Source organism: Pistacia vera, unplaced genomic scaffold (genome assembly GCF_008641045.1).
Source record: "Pistacia vera cultivar Batoury unplaced genomic scaffold, PisVer_v2 Contig1111, whole genome shotgun sequence".
NCBI classification, from domain to species: domain Eukaryota; kingdom Viridiplantae; phylum Streptophyta; class Magnoliopsida; order Sapindales; family Anacardiaceae; genus Pistacia; species Pistacia vera.
The window spans coordinates 79,085-99,252 of NW_022195151.1; the positions used below are offsets into that span (position 1 = coordinate 79,085).

General features: G+C 36.1%; 1 protein-coding gene and 1 pseudogene across 1 annotated transcript; one reads left to right on the forward strand and one right to left on the reverse strand.

Moving 5' to 3' along the window:
* Window positions 1-4,701: 4,701 nt before the first annotated feature.
* LOC116140998 (eukaryotic translation initiation factor 3 subunit L-like) lies at window positions 4,702-6,004 on the reverse strand. Its single transcript, XM_031426567.1, has 4 exons — window positions 5,835-6,004; window positions 5,654-5,747; window positions 5,153-5,224; window positions 4,702-5,068 (listed from the first exon to the last, which is right to left on the reverse strand). The coding sequence occupies exons 1-4, from the start codon at window positions 6,002-6,004 to the stop codon at window positions 5,024-5,026; spliced, it is 381 nt and encodes a 126-aa protein (XP_031282427.1). The 3' UTR covers window positions 4,702-5,023.
* Window positions 6,005-10,601: 4,597 nt separating this feature from the next.
* Window positions 10,602-14,341, forward strand: LOC116141013 (annotated as a pseudogene).
* Window positions 14,342-20,168: the final 5,827 nt, after the last annotated feature.

Below are 20,168 nucleotides of genomic sequence, written 5' to 3' on the forward strand. Positions count from 1 at the left end.
AATCCATCTTGCTCCTTAGCAGGTATGAACACAACTCTCGCATCCCTTGGATAATAGATTCAGGGGCGTCAGACCACATGACTGGTTTATCTAATCGTTTACCTCCTATTTTCCTTGTCGGGTAATATCAAAGTTCGAATAGCCGATGGATCTCTATCAGCCATAGCAGGAAAAGGAAAATTTCTATCTCTCAAAATCTTACTCTTAATTCTGTGTTACATGTTCCCAAACTACTTGTAACTTGTTTTCAGTCGCAAATTTACTAAAGATCAGAACTGTGTTGCTAACTTTTATCCTACCTACTGTGAGTTTCAGGACTTGATCTCGGGGAAGAGGATTGGCAGTGCTAGGTGGAGAATGGTCTGTATATTTTGACGAAGAATCAAGCTTAGGTAAACAAGTTCAAGTCGCAAATAAGTCTTCACTTCTCTTGAAGACGATGATATGGCATCGTAGATTAGGACATCCCAGTTTTGTATTTTAGCAAAATATTTCCTGTTTTATTTTCTAATAAAGACCCTTCCTATTTCAATGTGAGATTTGTGATTGCAAAACATCATAGAGCAACTTTTCGCTCAAAATTTATGAAAAATCTTCGCCTTTTAATCTTATTCATAGCGATCTCTGGGGTCCATCCCGTGTTCAAATATTTCGGGTACAAGATGGTTTATATCTTTTAGTGATGATCATACTTGTTTAACATGGATATAACTATTAAAAGACAAATCTGAACGGTTCAACGCTTTCAAAATTTTTACAACATGATTAAAACCAATTTGGTGTTTCTATTCAACTTTTTCGAACGGATAATGGTCGTGAATATTCTCTAATGTACTCGGTAATTTCTTATCTGAAAAAGGAATCATTCATCAATCCTCATGGTGTCGATAGTCCTCAACAAAATGGTCTTGCGAAAGGAAAAATCGGCATCTCTTAGAGTGGCTAGGGCATAATGTTCACAATCAAGTTCCAAAATATCTTTGGGGGGAAGCTGTTTGACTGCTGCATACTTAATAACGTATGCATTAAAGTTCTAATTTTCAAACACCCATTCAAATATTTAACAAATTCTATCCAAATACGAAGTATTACACTCTTTACCCTAAAAACATTTGGTTGCCAAGCCTTCGTTCATATTCACAATCAATTTCGAAGCAAACTTGATCCTAAGGCCACTAAATGTGTTTTTTTGGGGTATCTCCTACTAAAAAAGGATACAAGTGTTTTGATCCCATCTCAAAAAATTCTTTGTGTCAGCCGATGTCACTTTTTTGAAAATCTTCCTTACTTTCCAAAACTCTTCAGGGGGAGATAAGCTCACAATCAGAATCAGAAGAGAAGTTTTGGGAATCAGAATCAACAGAATCAGTTCCTAATATCTCTTCTGAAATCTCTCCTGAAATCTCTCCTCAAATCTCCCCAAATTTCTCTCCAGTTCAAAATTCGAGACACTCAAACTTCTCCATCAATCTCTCTAAACAAAACTAAATTCAGATTTTCAATTCCTCCAAAAATCAGCAAACTGAAAATTCAAAGAGTCCTAGGAACTTAGCAGATATTTCTCCAAAAACTCCAAAAAATTTTGTTCCAATCCGGTGCCAGAAAATCGCAAAAAGGGGGAGGAGTCTAACTGCCCTGAACTTCGTGTTTTTCAAGGCGAAAGAATCCTAACAGGATAATGCAGACCTTTCACCCATACAAATCTGCCCTATCCTTCAGCCGAGATTGAGGAATCAAACGAACAGGTATGATCTAAATCTACCCATAGCAACCAGAAAAGAAGTAAGAACCTGCACACAACATCCCATTGCTAAAACACCATCTTATCACAGATTATCTCCTGCCTATTTGTCTTTGCTCTCAATCTGGCTTCGTAGAAATACCCAAGAATATGAAGAAGCTTTGAGGAAACAAGAGTGCGGTGAGGCCGTAATGGAGGAGATGAAGGCATTGGAAAAACTGGAACCGGGAGATTGTTAAATCAGCAGAAGGCAAGGTTCCCGTTGCTGTAAATGGGTTTTCACTCTCAAGTACAAGGCGATGGATCGATTGACCGTTACTAGGCAGGCTGGTTGCCAAAGGGTACACACGACTTACGGTATCGACTACCAGGAGACCTTTGCACCTGTAGCAAAGATGAAACAGTCAAAGTGATCATGTCCATAACAGCAAATCAAGATTGGCCACTCCACCAGCTTGAGTAAAAAATGCTTTTCAATGGAGAGCTAGTAGAAGAGGTGTATATGTCACCCCTCCAGGATTCGAGAAACACTATGGAAAAGACAATGTATGCAGGCTAAAAAGATCACTATACGGTCTAAAGCAGTCACCAAGGGCCTGGTTTGACAGATTCTCAAGAGCAATCAAAGGTTTTGGGTTTGAACAAAGTCAAGCTGACCACAACTGTTTCTGAAGTATTCAGCAGGGAGAATCACTGTTTTTATGTGATATGTTGACGACATAATAGTGACAGGTAATGACAGTAAAGGTGTTCAAGAGGTTAAGGAGTATTTGGGAAGGAATTCGAAATCAAAGATCTTGGTTATTTGAAGTATTCTTAGGATGGAGTAGCAAGATCAAAATCTGGTATTGCAGTCCGCAAAGAAGTATACACTGGATCTACTCAAGGAGGTCGGATGCTGATGCAAGCCTGGTGAGGTTCCTATTGAACAAACTTAAACTAAAGGTTAGTGGAGATAAGAAACAGACCAATAAGGAGAGGTATCAAGAGACTAGTCGGGAAACTCATTTACTTATCTCACACTAGACCGATATCGCCTTCTCGGTTAGTGTGGTCAGTAACACATGCACTTTCAACAGACGAACATCTGGAAGCTGTGTATAGATTTAAGGTATTTGAAGAGAACACCTGGTAGAGGATTGCTTTCACTAATAAGCATCATTGAAGATTGAAGCTTATACAGATTCAGATTGGGTGGATGTATCAATGACAGGAGGTCAACGACAGGTTTTTGTACATGTGGCAGGTAATCTGGTCACTTGGTGAAGGAAAAAACAAACTGTTGTGGCGCGAAGCATGTGCGAGGCAGAATTCAGGGCTGCAGCTCAAGGCATGTGTGAACTGTTGTGGCTTAAAAAGCTAGTCAAAGAAATGGGTATCAAAGTTGAAGGACCTATGAAGTTTTCTGCGACAACAGGCAACAATTAACATTTCACAATCCTGTTCAACACGGCAGAACTAAACATGTTGAAATTGATAGACATTTCATTAAGGAGAAGTTAGAAGAAGGAGTTGTCTGTATGCCCTACGTCCTACAAAAGAACAGTTGGTGATTTGTTTACAAAAGGGTTGCAGAAACAGACATTTGAAGATTAGTGAGCAAGCTAGGTCTTTACGATATATACAAACCAGCTTGAGGGGGAGTGTGGGAAAACACGTGTAATTCTAGGAGTGTTGTGGTGTAGATATTTTAAATTTAAATTTAAACAGAACCTTGTATATGGAGTTATCCTAGGAGTAGTGTGTGACTAATATTCTAATTTCAAATCTGATTGTTACAGATTAAGTTGATCCCTTTAAAGGGGTGCCTTGTACACTTTACGTTAGAAGTGAATGAAACATTCGGTTTCTCCAAAATTCTTAACTACAATCAGCATTAGAGCCATCAATTTCAGGCATCTAGTTATAATTGATGAATGAGTCCTTATTTGGCATTTTAGGTCACTTTTATACCTGTCCTATTAGGCTGCAGAATTAATTCTAGAATATAAGGCTTGTGCAGGAGTTAATAAACTCCTTTAATCTTATCATAGGGTGTCAACAAGGGTCTTGTCGCGGAACGCCTACTTGCAGCCAGAAACATAATGACATGCTTCCAGATTTTGTTCTCTGTATTGGGGATGACCGATCGGATGAAGACATGTTTGAGGTGATAATGAATGCCCGCACTGGTCCATCGCTGTCTCCAATTGCTGAAGTTTTTGCTTGCACAGTTGGCCAGAAACCCAACAAACGAAGTATTACTTAGATGACACTTCTGAGATATTGAGAATGTTACAAGGCCTCGCCGGGTTTCAGAACAGGCTGCTGTGCATCCCAAGCTTCTCAAAGACCCGTTATCGACCGAGAATAATTAGACCCGATGACCCAGGCTCCCTGAGCTCTTTCTCCAATGTACATTGGGTTTGTTTCATTCTCAAATTAGGTGTTTTCATTTACTATTTATTAGATATAGTAAGTTTTCCACTGTTATTATTGCACAGTTTATGTAGCCCCATTGCTAGTAGATGAATTGAACTCTTATTGTTGTTGTTCATGGCTTCTTATGTTTCTGATTTGTCGGCTAGTTATGATTCTCTTAAATTGTCATTGTTTACCCACCATTTATGTTTACATTTTCAAATTTTTATTTTATTTTCGAATTTATTTTTATAATAAAAACACCAAATCTTTTATAAATAAATGAATATATCTATTTAAAATTGTTTTTTTTTAAAATGTGCTACGTCATTATGAGTGTGATGATGTTAACGGTCCAATCGGTTGGACCGTGATCACCCATCAGAACGGGTTACCCTCCGATTCGATTTTTAAAACAATGCCATAACAGAGAGATCTGACAGAATTAATACCCTTTTAGCTTAACTGAATTCAAAACTCTCTTCATCCCCGCTTTTCGTTACAAGTAAAAATCAAATTCAATATTTTTCTTTTTCAACACAATGTGCATACTATCAAAGTTTAAAATTTCCTCGCTAACCTCAAAAAATATTACAATTTCACAAAATTAATAACTTCTCTAATCAATGGCAGATTAACAGGCTGACAACACAAACTTGGTTAAGAAACCAATTCAATCCTTGTGGTTGTGGTGCCCCTCGTAAAACACAGTTTATCATTTAAATTAATAAGAATGTGGCGGCGAAAATTACAACGCAAAGCTAAAGAAATCTCACTAACTCAAAAGGCAAGAAAATGCCAACTAAGTCATACAAAATCTCTGCCAAGTAGTATCAAATGAATAAAACAAGTAACTGGAAGAGGCAAGAAGTGATGAGCAACTCAGTCCAGCTTTACCCAGTCCATATCATTTATCACCCCTTCAAGCTGAATACATTAAAAGAAAAACAAAACATTGTCAGATACATATCTGCAAAGGGTGTAGCTCACCATAAAAACATAAGGGCATACCTTGACAATCTGCCGCAGGAAGTAATCACCATATCGCTTCACAGGTTTGGATTCAACAACATGAACCATATCCTACAATAATTGAGAGGATAAGTACAGTGCCAGAGAATAAATGCTCCTATAAAGAATCTCTACAGTGTACCTTCATAATATCCTCCACAACATTATGAGTAATTTTATTCTACACAGAATAGCCTATATATAATCACAATCTTTGTTTAACTGATATATCAGATAATTTACACACTATTATTTTTTTATTTGCACTAGTTCAAAATTTGGAACTTCTGAAACTTGTTTGTACGTGTGTGTGTGTGTCTTCATACGTGTGGTTATCACCAAGCCAAAAGAACACATGGTCAGAAATGTATAGTTGCCAACTTGCTACTTCCAGTAAAAAGAACATGCAATTAACATGATCTCTGATATTCTGAAAAAGGACGTAACATAAGTAAAATAATAATAATAATAATAATAAAAAATACCATAAAATGGACTTACGTCATCAATGTAGAAATCCACATCTGCATTTGAGATAATCTTTCCATCGGAATCAACAGCATGAGTCTTGTGCTTGTAAGTCATCAAGATAGTCCTAAAACACATTATAGAAAGAAACTCAGAACATCACTTCCAATAAGATTAGCATGAAAAGAAGAAAGAAACCAAAAACAAAGTCTACCTCAGAGTCGGCTCATCCACTTCCATGTAATTTGCAAGCTTCCCAAGAGAAATTGTTGAGTAAACTTTCAAGAATGTCCGGACACCTGATAACAACTGTTGCTGCTTTACTTCATAAAGGAACAACTTCAACTGGAGTCTATAGGCATCCTGCACAAAAATAGATGCCATTCGGTTAATGAGACATATCCCAAATTAAATTATCCTAATAAGTTTGATTAACCTCACACTACAAAATGGACAGTTTAAAAAAAAAAAAGTTTACAAAGGTTGCAGAAACAGACATTTGAAGATTAGTGAGCAAGCTAGGTCTTTACATATATACAAACCAGCTGAGGGGGAGTGTGGGAAAACACGTGTAATTCGAGAGTGTTGTGGTGTAGATATTTTAAATTTAAATTTAAACAGAACCTTGTATATAGGAGTTATCCTAGGAGTCAGTGTGTGACTAATATCTAATTTCAAATCTGATTGTTATCAGATAAGTTGATTCCCTTTAAATGGGGCTGCCTTGTACACTTTACGTAGAAGTGAATGAAACATTCGGTTTCTCCAAAATTCTTCAACTACAATCAGCATTCGCCATCAATTTCAGCTCTAGTTATAATTGATGAATGAGTCCTTTATGGCTTTTAGGTCACTTTTATACCTGTCCTATTAGGCTGCAGATTAATTCTTAGAATATAGGCTTGTGCAGTGAGTTAATAAACTCCTTTAATCTTATCACTAGTGTCAACAAGGGTCTTGTCGCGGAACGCCTACTTGCAGCCAGGCAACATAATGACATGCTTCCAGATTTTGTTCTCTGTAGTGGGATGACCGATCGTGAAGACATGTTTGAGGTGATAATGAATCCCCACTGGTCTCGCTGTCTCCAATGCTGAAGTTTTTGCTTGCACAGTTGGCCAAAACCCACACAAGCGAAGTATTACTTAGATGACACTTCTGAGATATTGAGAATGTTACAAGGCCTCGCCGAGGTTTCAGAACAGGCTGCTTGTGCATCCCAAGCTTCTCAAAGACCCGTTATCAACCGAGAATATTAGACCCGATGACCCCCAGGCTCCCTGAGCTCTTTCTCCAATGTACATTGGTTTGTTTCATTCTCAAATTAGGTGTTTTCATTACCTTATTTATTAGATATAAGTAAGTTTTCCTACTGTTATTATTGCACAGTTTATGTACCCCATTGCTAGTAGATGAATTGAACTCTTATTGTTTGTTGTTCATGCTTCTTATTGTTCTGATTTGTCGGCTACTTATGATCTCTTAAATTGTCATTGTCTACCACCACCATTTATTTTTACATTTTCAAATTTCTTATTTTTATTTTCGAATTTATTTTTATAATAAAAACACCAAATCTTTTATAATATGAATATATCTATTTAAAAATTGTTTTTTTTAAATGTGCTAACTTCATTATGATGTGTGATGATGTTACCGGTCCATCGGTTGGACCGTGATCCAACCATCAGAACGGGTTACCCTCCGATTCGATTTTTAAACATGCCATACAGAGAGATCTGACAGAATTAATACCCTTTTAGCTTAACTGAATTCAAAACTCTCTTCATCCCCCCCCCATCAATCCTCATGTGTCGATAGTCCTCAACAAAATGGTCTTGCCGAAAGGAAAAATCGGCATCTCTTAGAAGTGGCTAGGGCATTAATGTTCACCAATCAAGTTCCAAAATATCTTTGGGGGGAAGCTGTTTTGACTGCTGCATACTTAATTAATCGTATGCCATCTAAAGTTCTCAATTTTCAAACACCCATTCAAATATTTAACAAATTCTATCCAAATACGAAGTTATTACACTCTTTACCCCTAAAAACATTTGGTTGCCAAGCCTTCGTTCATATTGACAATCAATTTCGAAGCAAACTTGATCCTAAGGCCACTAAATGTGTTTTTTTGGGGTACTCTCCTACTAAAAAAGGATACAAGTGTTTTGATCCCATCTCAAAAAAATTCTTTGTGTCAGCCGATGTCACCTTTTTTGAAAATCTTCCTTACGTCTCCAAAACTCCTCTTCAGGGGGAGATAAGCTCACAATCAGAATCAGAAGAGAAGTTTTGGGAATCAGAATCAACAGAATCAGTTCCTAATATCTCTCCTGAAATCTCTCCAAATATCTCTCCTGAAATCTCTCCAAATATCTCTCCAGTTCAAAATTCGAATGACACTCAAACTTCTCCATCAATCTCTCTAAACCAAAACTCAAATTCAGATTTTTCAATTCCTCCAAAAAATCAGCAAACTGAAAATTCAAAGAGTCCTAGGAACTTAGCAGATATTTCTCCAAAAACTCCAAAAAATTTTGTTCCAATCTCGGTGCCAGAAAATCGCAAAAAGGGGGAGGAGTCTAACTGCCCTGAACTTCGTGTTTTTACAAGGCGAAAGAATCCTAACAGGATAATGCAGACCTTTCCACCCATACAAATACTGCCCTATCCTTCAGCCGAGATTGAGGAATCAAACGCAACAGGTAATGATCTAAATCTACCCATAGCAACCAGAAAAGAAGTAAGAACCTGCACACAACATCCCATTGCTAAATACACATCTTATCACATATTATCTCCTGCCTATTTGTCTTTTGCTCTCAATCTGGCTTCTGTAGAAATACCCAAGAATATTGAAGAAGCTTTGAGGAAACAAGAGTGGCGTGAGGTTGTAATGGAGGAGATGAAGGCATTGGAAAAAACTGGAACCTGGGAGATTGTTAAATCAGCAGAAGGCAAGGTTCCCGTTGGCTGTAAATGGGTTTTCACTCTCAAGTACAAGGCTGATGGATCGATTGACCGTTACAAGGCACGGCTAGTTGCTAAAGGGTACACACAGACTTACGGTATCGACTACCAGGAGACCTTTGCACCTGTAGCAAAGATGAACACAGTCAAAGTGATCATGTCCATAACAGCAAATCAAGATTGGCCACTCCACCAGCTTGACGTAAAAAATGCTTTTCTCAATGGAGAGCTAGTAGAAGAGGTGTATATGTCACTCCCTCCAGGATTCGAGAAACACTATGGAAAAGACAATGTATGCAGGCTAAAAAGATCACTATACGGTCTAAAGCAGTCACCAAGGGCCTGGTTTGACAGATTCTCAAGAGCAATCAAAGGTTTTGGGTTTGAACAAAGTCAAGCTGACCACACACTGTTTCTGAAGTATTCAGCAGGGAGAATCACTGTGTTAATTGTATATGTTGATGACATAATAGTGACAGGTAATGACAGTAAAGGTGTTCAAGAGGTTAAGGAGTATCTTGGGAAGGAATTCGAAATCAAAGATCTTGGTTATTTGAAGTATTTCTTAGGGATGGAAGTAGCAAGATCAAAATCTGGTATTGCAGTCACGCAAAGGAAGTATACACTGGATCTACTCAAGGAGGTCGGAATGCTAGGATGCAAGCCTGGTGAGGTTCCTATTGAACCAAACTTTAAACTAAAGGTTAGTGGAGATAAGAAACAGACCAATAAGGAGAGATATCAAAGACTAGTCGGGAAACTCATTTACCTATCTCACACTAGACCCGATATCGCCTTCTCGGTTAGTGTGGTCAGTCAACACATGCACTCTCCAACAGATGAACATCTGGAAGCTGTGTATACGATTTTAAGGTATTTGAAGAGAACACCTGGTAGAGGATTGCTTTTCACTAATAAGCATCCATTGAAGATTGAAGCTTATACAGATTCAGATTGGGCTGGATGTATCAATGACAGGAGGTCAATGACAGGTTTTTGTACATATGTGGCAGGTAATCTGGTCACTTGGCGAAGTAAAAAACAAACTGTTGTGGCGCGAAGCAGCGCTGAGGCAGAATTCAAGGCTGCAGCTCAAGGCATGTGTGAACTGTTGTGGCTTAAAAAGCTAGTCAAAGAAATGGGTATCAAAGTTGAAGGACCTATGAAGCTTTTCTGCAACAACAAGGCAGCAATTAACATTTGTCACAATCCTGTTCAACACGACAGAACTAAACATGTTGAAATTGATAGACATTTCATTAAGGAGAAGTTAGAAGAAGGAGTTGTCTGTATGCCCTACGTCCCTACAAAAGAACAGTTGGCTGATTTGTTTACAAAAGGGTTGCAGAAACAGACATTTGAAGATTTAGTGAGCAAGCTAGGTCTTTACGATATATACAAACCAGCTTGAGGGGGAGTGTGGGAAAACACGTGTAATTCTAGGAGTGTTGTGGTGTAGATATTTTAAATTTAAATTTAAACAGAACCTTGTATATAGGAGTTATCCTAGGAGTCAGTGTGTGACTAATATTCTAATTTCAAATCTGATTGTTATCAGATTAAGTTGATCCCTTTAAATGGGGCTGCCTTGTACACTTTACGTCAGAAGTGAATGAAACATTCGGTTTCTCCAAAATTCTTCAACACCCTACCTATAGAAAAGTTTTAAAATTGACAAAATACGCTTGGCCACCCAATACAACTGCCGGCCTTTACTCACCACCACTGGTTGCCTGCATCAGTCGTCGTAATGGTGCACGACTGACGAGATTTAGCATGTCGTATGCCAATAAGACATTTTCCAGCCATGGATCTGTGATTCATGGTCGAAAACAGCTAGATCTTACCGTTTCTATGGCCGTTTCATAGCCAAAGATATGACCATCAAATGGCCATAGATATGATTGTGAAACGGCCACAGATATGGCTGTTTCACGGTCAGATCTGTGGCTGCCTTTGGCTGTGAAAAGACCATAGATCTAGCCGTGAAATGGTCATGGATTTGTGATCCATGGCCGGAAATGGCTTTGTCGGTTCATGGCCAGCCATATACCGCCAGTCATGCACCATTACGTCGACTGTTGACGGTGGTGGCTTGCTGCTGGTAGTGGCTTGGGGTGGATGATAGTGATTTTGTTATAAATTAAAATTTTATATGACTAGAGTGTTTTAGCAAAATTTTAAATGTAGGTAGTTAAAAAAAATTATTCAAAAAATAATAATAATAAATAATATTATATTAATATTTAAAAAAGAGGGCAATTTAGTAATCTATATAACATACACACCCATTTATCCTCCTAACCAAATATATTATTCACCAATTTATTCAAACCAACTAAACACATTTTTTAGAAAGTCCCGATAATCTTTAAAGCAATTTATTTTTTTATTAATATAATATCTCTTATAATAAAACATTATATGATCCAAACGCCCCCTATGAATATGACCATGGTCTAGGTTGGTTCAATTTACTTCTTTTAATTTTGTATCTGCTTTTCTATTAAATTTAGTTTTCTGTTTTAGATATTTCCTAGCTGGTTTGTTCTAGTAATGATGGATAAAATGTTATTATATTAGTCCGAATTTTGGATCTATAAAGCATGCTCTTTTTTACATTGGTTTGTGTTAGATCATGTGACTTGGCTTCTAGAATCAGATCCCCATTAGTTGGCTAATTAATTTTTTATTTGAAATTGACCCTTTAGGAAATCCTAAAAGGGAGGTTAATTTAATGTCAAATTTGGGTCCACAGAGAAAATTCTAGCTCTATTCACACTAATCAGTGGAGCTTTAGGCACCACAAGAACAAGTGGGGAATTAATTCTAAACAGTGTTTGCATCTTGATGCATAATAAATGTGCCATTTTATAAAGTTTATTGGCTTTTGAACAATATTCTAATATGAGGCGGTTGAAATTCCTTCTTTTATAGAAGTTTTATGTTCATACAAGCATGCCGTTTTGTTGGGACAAAAATAAGTATATGAGTTCTTAAATCATGTGCGGTTGTCAGGCATGAACTACACCTGATAATGTTACAGTAAAACCTCTTTGTAGTGATACTCTATATAAGAATAATCTTTATGTACTCATAAAAACTTTCTGTTCTAACTTGGACCAGTTATAAATAAGAATAAATTTCATATTGTAATAAGTTAAAATTTTTCTGGGTCCCGTTTTAAGGAACTTCCCTCTACATAGTAATAATTATATGAATATTGCAAAAAATATATACTATGTTACATTAAAGGTTTAAGATTAAATAAAATATTTATCTAAAGTTGTTTGAGACAATTATTTATGCCTTAGAGTTGCTATCACATCTTTTATTGAAGCCAAAATATTTATAGCTTTCAAGCATGTTTAGAGCTTCTTGACACGAAACTTTTGGTATTTCCGAGTACTATCATCCTCATAACCATCTCATTTCTCTTCTTATTTAATTCCAATAATGATTAATTTCTCCTTCAGTTAAAATATATACAACTTATTGCTCATTTGAATGATAAAGGAAGAAATTAATATTCATTTGATTAGTGTAGTGAAGTTGTCGAATCTGATCACTCAATCTTGCAATGACTCTTTGATATCCATTTCCGTATTATCTTAATGTTATTAAAATAATGAATTGAAATCCTAATAATACTATAACATGAATTATAAATCAAAAATCAAAACAATAATTCTTATAACTATACTTCTATTAAGTTATAACCCTCTTATAGTAATAAATTTAGTTGATCCCAATATTATGACTATAGAGAGGTTCTACTGTATTTTATATTTTAAATAAGTTAGTCCACGTATTAAGGTTGTTTTCGAAATAATTAAATTGGCTAAGGGGCATGATGGTCATTTATCTTTGATGGACAGGTTACTGTAGTTAATAAAATAACTGCAGTTACGGAGTTGTTAAAACTACTACATGTAAAATGGATCTTCTCTCTCTATTCTTAATTATTCATTACGTATGTTTTTCTTTATTCATCAAAAGAAGAAACCAACAGTGAAGGAATAAAGGGAGAGATACAGTGCTTTCTTTCAGGATTTCTCATGGATTTAAATATGTAATACTCTTTTCTTTAACTAGTGAAAATACATTAAGTTTCAGATATTAGGATTTATGTTTATGCAATTTAGGGTGTAGAAATATAATTATATTATTGTTTCTTTACCATTGATGAAATTGCTATTAAGTTTTTACATATAACTGATAATTTGATCGTGGGTTCTCAGCCCCAGAAACCTGAAGATATTGATCATCTGAGAAAAGGAGAGAATGTTGCCTACATAGTAAACTTGCAGCAGGACGAGGACATTGAGTAATGGGGAATTGATTTTCAGCCTATAGTAAAAATATGTCTTGCAATTGGTATTCGTCATATGAGAAGGCCTGTAAGCAAATTTTTCTCCGTTTGCATATGCAATTTAAACATAAGTGGTGCAATTTATATCAGGATAAGGGTATCATAGGAACAAGATTCTGCATAGCCAAATTTTTAACCAAATTTTATACTTTTTTGGACAGTTTCTGAACGAAATAGAGACAAAAAACAGGAACAAAATATAATAGTAAATAAATCAAACAGTAAACAAAGAAAATAATATGCGCGATTTACCCTAGTTCACCCAATGTGGGCTACGTCCAGCTGAGTCAATATTATTGCAATATGCCTCACCTCTCTCGTTTACAATGAATGAATTGCTCTCACACCCATAACAAAAGAAAAGTATGATTATATACTAGGTTTAAGAGATTAAACCTAGTTTTACATGGATTCCTATTCCTAAGCCCAACCCAAAAAGGAATTAGTAACTTAAAAGAAATCCTACAGCTGTTATACATGAAAAAGCCCAAAACTACCTACGTCAGCAGGACCCTCAAGTGCGTCTCTGTTACCCATTAATGCTGAAGTAGTCGGCAACTCCAACAGTTTCATGTGTTATGTCCAGTTTCTTTGTTCTAACAGTGATTTTGCGATAGTTAGTGAATGCATCTCTGTTGGAGGTTCAGGACTAGAAACTGTTCAGGGTCAATACTTATTGTATCCATTTCATTCTCAAGTTTGGTGTTTCTGGCTATCTTCCTTTCCATGATTTTAAGATGCATTTGTAGGCAAAAGATTGTTATCCGGATTCTTTGAGAAGTCAATTACCTAAAGCGGTTTCATCATTGGAATGGGCCATTTCTGAGGGGAAAGGAAAAGCATATGTGCATTGTACTGCTGGATTGGGAAGGGCTCCAGCTGTTGCAATTGCTTACATGTTCTGGTTCTGTGGCATGAATGCTAGTTCTCTATTTCCATCCTTGCCTTATATTTCAAGCAAGTTATTACTGCTTTAAATTCTATTCGTCAGGTTAGACTTTAGAGAATGAGTCTTCCACTTTTCCTTTCAAGTTATGCCGCTTAATAATTTGTAAGCTATGGCTATTCTTTCCTTCTCTTGCCTGATTATGACTTTGGCTATGGTCTCTTGACAGCTGAATACATCTTATGATACGCTGACTTCAAAGAGACCTTGTGGACCTAACAGAAATGCAACACGTGGAGCTACTTATGATCTGGCTAAAAACGACCCATGGAAGGAGTCCTTTGAGAGTCTTCCAGAATACGCTTTTGAGGACATAGCAGACTGGGAGAGGAAACTGATTCAAGAGCGTGTCCGTTCCCCCCGTGGAACTTGAGCATTTAGATAATTATCTCCGTCCTAGAATTCATCCAAGACGTGGTGCTTTGCTCCCAATATGTGGATCTCTTCAGTGAATAGTACATCTTACCATTCAAAAACTAATTAGTCAATTCCCAACAATGAGTTGTTTATGTAGCTAGGCGATAAGCCATGGTTATCCAGACAGCTTCAATCTTGATCACTAGATCCTTAATAAGCAATAAAATATTCATGCCGTTCACTTTGGACCACATTTAGGCAAACAACTTTTATGTGATTGAAAGGATATCCGAAGTTCTTTTTGTTAGTGTTGTATAATGGGAGCTTTTGTTATTGTTTTGAAGTAATTTGCATGCTTGACAGGCTTCATTGTTATATCATAATGATGCCCATAAGCCGTTTTCATGGCAGTGCTCAAACCAGAGAATAGCTAGAGCTAAGATAGCTGGCCAATCCAAGAGGAACTGTGAATATATAAATCAAAATATATAGACACATAATAAGCTTCAATTTCAAATTACCTTATTGTATCTTTTACCTTCTTAAATAAAACGTAGCTGAAGTCGGCTTTCTGCTTTCCTTTCTCTATCGTATCACTTCATTGATTTTGCTAATGGACTTTGCTAAAAGTCAAATAACCTGCATGTCAGATTGATTTGTAGAAGGTCCAATGGTGCTCGGCCGGCTTAAGCATGGCACCTGCCTAGGGCTCCCAAAAAGGTTCTAAAAGGGCCAAATTTGTTATAAATTTTTTTGATATATTATAAAAATATTGTTAGTGTATAATTTCTTATCCAGGCTGGCCTGGAGACCCCCAAAAAAGGCTAAGAAGGCCAAAATTTGTTATAAGTTTTTTCATATATTCAAAAACACTTCTGTTATATAATTTCGAGTAATGACATGTTCTCTCCCAAGATTTGGCAAAATGACAAGTTTATACCTTTGGTTTCATATATTCCAATTCACACCCACAAATTAACGCATTTTGTTTCTTTTAACAATGAAATGCTAAAATGGTCATTTACATGTCTCAAATTTCTCACCACCAATTATCTAAAAAATCGACAGAAATCATCTCCACCCTTCTACACCGCTATAGTGCCATTGCCACGGTTTGAAGCTAATTCCGATCGTTTTTCTCATCAAAATCGATAGAAATCATTACTTTATCATTTTTCAAGTGTTTCCTAACCTAGATAGCCCTCAATTTCGCCGAAATCTACCGATTCTCGCAACCTAGCTCCACTGTGCTGACAACCATTTTTGGCCCTTTCGACATGTACTTGGTGTCGTAGCCTTCCCTGACACCACCATCTTCCTCCGTCAGCTCTCTCACCAAAACCCTTACTACCTCACCCGTTTACTCTGCTAATCGTTGGCCACCGGTACCTTAGGGGTTGCGACTTCTCAAGCTTTTTGCATCAATCTGGCATTGGAAATCACCTATTTTCAAAATTAAAGTTAGTAAAATCTTATTTTTTTCAACTATGTCCAAGAAAGATTAGTAATTTGGCTATATTATCAATTAAAAGGATTTGGTTTCTAAACTTGAATATAAATTTAATCAGTGATTTTACATCTTAAAATACAAGAAAATAAATTTAAAATAATTTCTTTTAATATATACTTATATTATTAGAAGACCAAAGTAATTCTTGCTTAATATCACAAATATTCTTTAGTAGCCTACTCGATTACTAATCTTTAAGATTAATTTTATTGGTAGACTTAATGGAATCATATATGATATAATTACGATGTGCCCCTTAGGGAATCTGAAGAGTCTTCTGGAAGCTTTCATCCATCTCGTAAACAAAGGGACAAAGCCACATCATGCAAAAGCAAAGCTAAAGCTACGTGAACGTAACACTAAAAACTTATATAGTAATCCATACAGTTCAATGTTAATAACATAAACGTAGTTGCTTTGTCGGCACCCTGAAGATATTCTAATCTTTTATTATTATTTCATATGTCTTTTTTAATCTTTCTAGTTCAAAGCAATAACTAAAGTAATAATTTCATCTATAATGTGAACCTACCATAGGCAAGAATTTGTGTTGCCAAAGAATTTTCTATTATTTTTACTCTAGAATCCATTTTTTTATTACCATTCGCTACTATGTCAAAAACACCCTAGCTTCCACCACCATCTCAATCTGCCGACGTTAAAAAGAAGGGCCATCGGCAAATAAAGCTATGTTGCCTGGTTACGATGGAATCATTCATCTGGTAATGGTTCAAGGGAGAAGTGGAACTGTCCGAACGATGCCCTTAACCATTTTCATAATACTTTTCACCCCCATCTACAACGCCAACATCAACTCCGCCGGATTATCACGCGACGGGCGTTGCATGATAAACGATCCGTGGAGCAAATAGTTTCAAAACAGGTAAATATGGCAAACTTCTCTTGATACGATCAATCATTATTTCCCTGGTGACGGCCCCCCTTCGTCCACGTAACCGGCCTCTTGCTCCGATCTTCCTCGTGTGAAAATATAACTTGATATCCTTATTTATTAATAAAGCTGACGGCATGTAATGTAGGTTTAGGGTTCATGGTGACAACTTTATATGGATGGTGGCGTGGTGAGCCAAGCTTCGGGTTGGTGAATCGGCAATGTATAAGTTTTAAGACATTATTGAACTCATCGTACAATATTGTATTGATCTTTTATTTTATCATTTTATGTACAGTGTTTGAGATTGAAATTGGGATTGCTCTTAATAACATACTTTAGAAAAGGGTTTATATAAATTTATCAAGCTTTTATATAATATTATATATGTTTTGAGTTAGCTTTCCTCGGTTATGCATGTTGAAAAATGGCTTTTAGCAAAATCACATGGGTAGAAATGATAATGGAGAAAGGTTTAGGGACTTTTATGTTAAGGCCAAGAAAAGGTTGTTTGTCCCACATTGATTAGGATTGAAAAGTGGGAAACTTTTGGGACATGGGGCCTATATATAAGGACCTAAATCAATGTTAATTATAATCCAAGTTATAATTCCATTATACTTCTTTTGTTTAGGGTTATTTCTTTAGAACCCTTTAGTTTGCAAGTTTTGTTGTCTCCCCTTTTTTTTGGGTATTTGTTGTTTGCCCAAATATTTATATATTGTTTGGAGATAGTGGAGTTTTCTTTTGCAGCGCCCGAGGACGTAGGTTTTAATACCGAACCTCGTTAATTCCTTGTATTCTTTATTTTTGCATTTAATTTTGGCAATTTATTTATGCTTTACTACTTGTATTTTATATCAATAAACTAGCGTAGAGTTTTGTTTCCGTTGCATAACAATGCATTAGGCACATTTAAAGGATTTGTTCAAATCGGTGGCTCAATAAAACATTGTTGTTTTATATTATATTGGAAAATGGAAATGGGAAGAGGGAGTCAAATTTGTTAAGGCTATTATAATATGTTTACAAAAGCATTTATTTATTTATTTTGGTAATCAGGTGTTCAGGTAAGCTTGCACACACCTCAATTAAAGTGAAGTTGTATATTAATTAGAGAAATAAAATATGGATTATATAACTTTTTAAACATAATAAGTTAATTGAATTTATATATTGAATCATTATCATACTTTTTCCTTTGGCCTGACTCAAGTAATATTGTCATTGTACACTTCCCATTGTCTAGGTATAATACTACGAAACAATGTTATCTGCAGCATCCCCAATAAGGACAACCTCTAACCCCCATTAAGAATTTGAATTATCCATATTGGGAGGTTTGTTATTTTATGCAAGATTTCAAGAAGTTGTTTTGCAAAAATAGAATATGCCACAAACCTTCTTATCTAGGCTAATACTAAATTTCATATGATCTAATATCTAGCTCATCAACTGTGGAACAAACTTTTTTCTTTTCTCTCTACTAGGAAAGGAGGAAGGAGAGAAGCGGACATATAATTATTCTGCCAACTATACACATCCTTGAAGAAATTTATTGGAACAGCCAAGTATAAAATCAAATCATTAAGCACAGAACCTAACCATAGAGTTAGCATACTGTTAAAGTTAGTTGTCCAGCAAGAATAATAACAGCAATGAAGCTGTTTATCTGGCAAACAATCTTCTTCTATCAACAGAGCTTGCAACAGTCATGGCAAAACAGTCACTTTCTGCAATTCAGCAAAGAATGGTGGACCAGTAAGATTCGGATATGGTATAAATAATACACAAAATGTATTTCAACAAGAGAAAGAGAAAAAAAATATAAGAAAGACAATCACCAAAATCGGACAACCATGAGTAATCAAAGCACATTAATCTCAATTCAAATGCCAATCTTTAATTGTTAACCAGTAATACAGTGACAAAATTTGAACTAAAAACAAATAAGGTAGTGCTTGATATAATTATGATCTTCAAACTTTCAGTAAAAAATACAATACAAGTCACACGCGGTTTAAAAAACCCTAAATACATTTCTGTGAGCAGGGCTACTTTACCTGAAAATAGAAGAATGAGGAGACAACTGCACTCAGCCCCAGGAATAAAGACACATACAACAGATAGTTGAGGAGAGTATAAGCCAGAGTCCATCTAGGATAGCCCAAGACGAGGCTTCACAGTTGAAGTAGATAACTTAGGAGAAGATGCTTTGGCTGCAGGTGCACTCTGCACTTCAGCCTCACTTTGTTGATCCGAATCAGTTTTTCTAAATGCAAAAGCAACCGTTAAAATCTTATACAGTGGGGCACTAAGTTTTAAAGCATAGGCAAAGGCTATTTTTGGAGGCTCAAGTTTTGCCTGTTGACATATTGGATACAACAGGACGTTATATTCAATGGCTAGATTTGCTGAATTTACTGATCAAACGTGATTTTGAGGGTCAATATTTCGCTTTCATGTCGGATATCATGTCAATTGTCGTGGGGGCCCTTCTCGGTGTGTCACTTGTAACGCGTTTATTGAATCATCGATTGAGATCAGAGAGGGCGGACAAACAAGGTTGACCGCGTTAACAGTGGTAGGACATTTCTTTCTAACATTCTTTTTACACCGTTGTTGGCATTGATACCGGCGTGGGCGTAGGACCGCTATTAATTGGTGGCAGTGTTGATAATGGATCAGTGGTGGAGATTGAATGGAATGATATGAGGCAAGCTATCCCTGCCTTTATAACATTGATGTTGATGCCTTTGACCTAGTCAATTGCTTATGGGTTGATTGGTGGAATTGGTACTATGTTGGTTGCATATTTGGGATTGGGGTGTGGAGTTCCTTGCAAAATTTGGTATTGGGAATAAGAAAATAGTGGGCAATCGAGATTGATAGAGAAGTAGAAGTGGAAGTAAACGGAAACGGAACGGAAATGAAATGGTTTAGGTGTGAACAATATAACTATGTTACATTTAAATGATTTAAATGTTTTAGTCTTTTTTTAGACTCAATTTTTAATTTTAGATTTCATTAGAAGAAGATATTTGAAGAGATTGTCCAAAAAGAGATTGTAAATAATAATATTATAATGTATTTGATGGTTTTTCACCTTCACCTTTCCAATTTTTCTTCTTCTTTTTGTTTTGTTATGTCTATAGATGGAATGATGTACAACCCCATTGGGGTCAAATGTAGTGATTGATTTTCAAATAAAACAAACAAGGGATTGGAATTGGATGATATCATTAAAGTACTCGTTTTACTTTAAAACTTTGAATAAATTGGCAATAATTCATAGAAGCAAGAAGCATAATCCAAGACACAAGGGCATGAGGCATTAGGTAGAATAATAAGAATTCTTGAGTGTGTTCAAGGAATTAGAATCATGTAATTTGTCACAATGAGGATATAAGACAATTAAATTGAAAGAGCATCATAAAGTTAGTTGGATAATTAAAAGGGCAAGTGTTTATTGATACTATCCATCAATTTATGAATGAGAAC

Excerpts from the sequence above, each read along its gene's own strand:
- LOC116140998 (XM_031426567.1), bottom strand. The coding sequence starts at position 6,004 with ATGGCATCTATTTTTGTGCAGGATGCCTATAGACTCCAGTTGAAGTTG. Across the intron at positions 5,225-5,653 it reads TGGATTTCTACATTGATGAC|GATATGGTTCATGTTGTTGA; the intron begins GTAAGTCCATTT and ends CAATTATTGTAG. Across the intron at positions 5,069-5,152 it reads TCCTGCGGCAGATTGTCAAG|CTTGAAGGGGTGATAAATGA; the intron begins GTATGCCCTTAT and ends TAATGTATTCAG.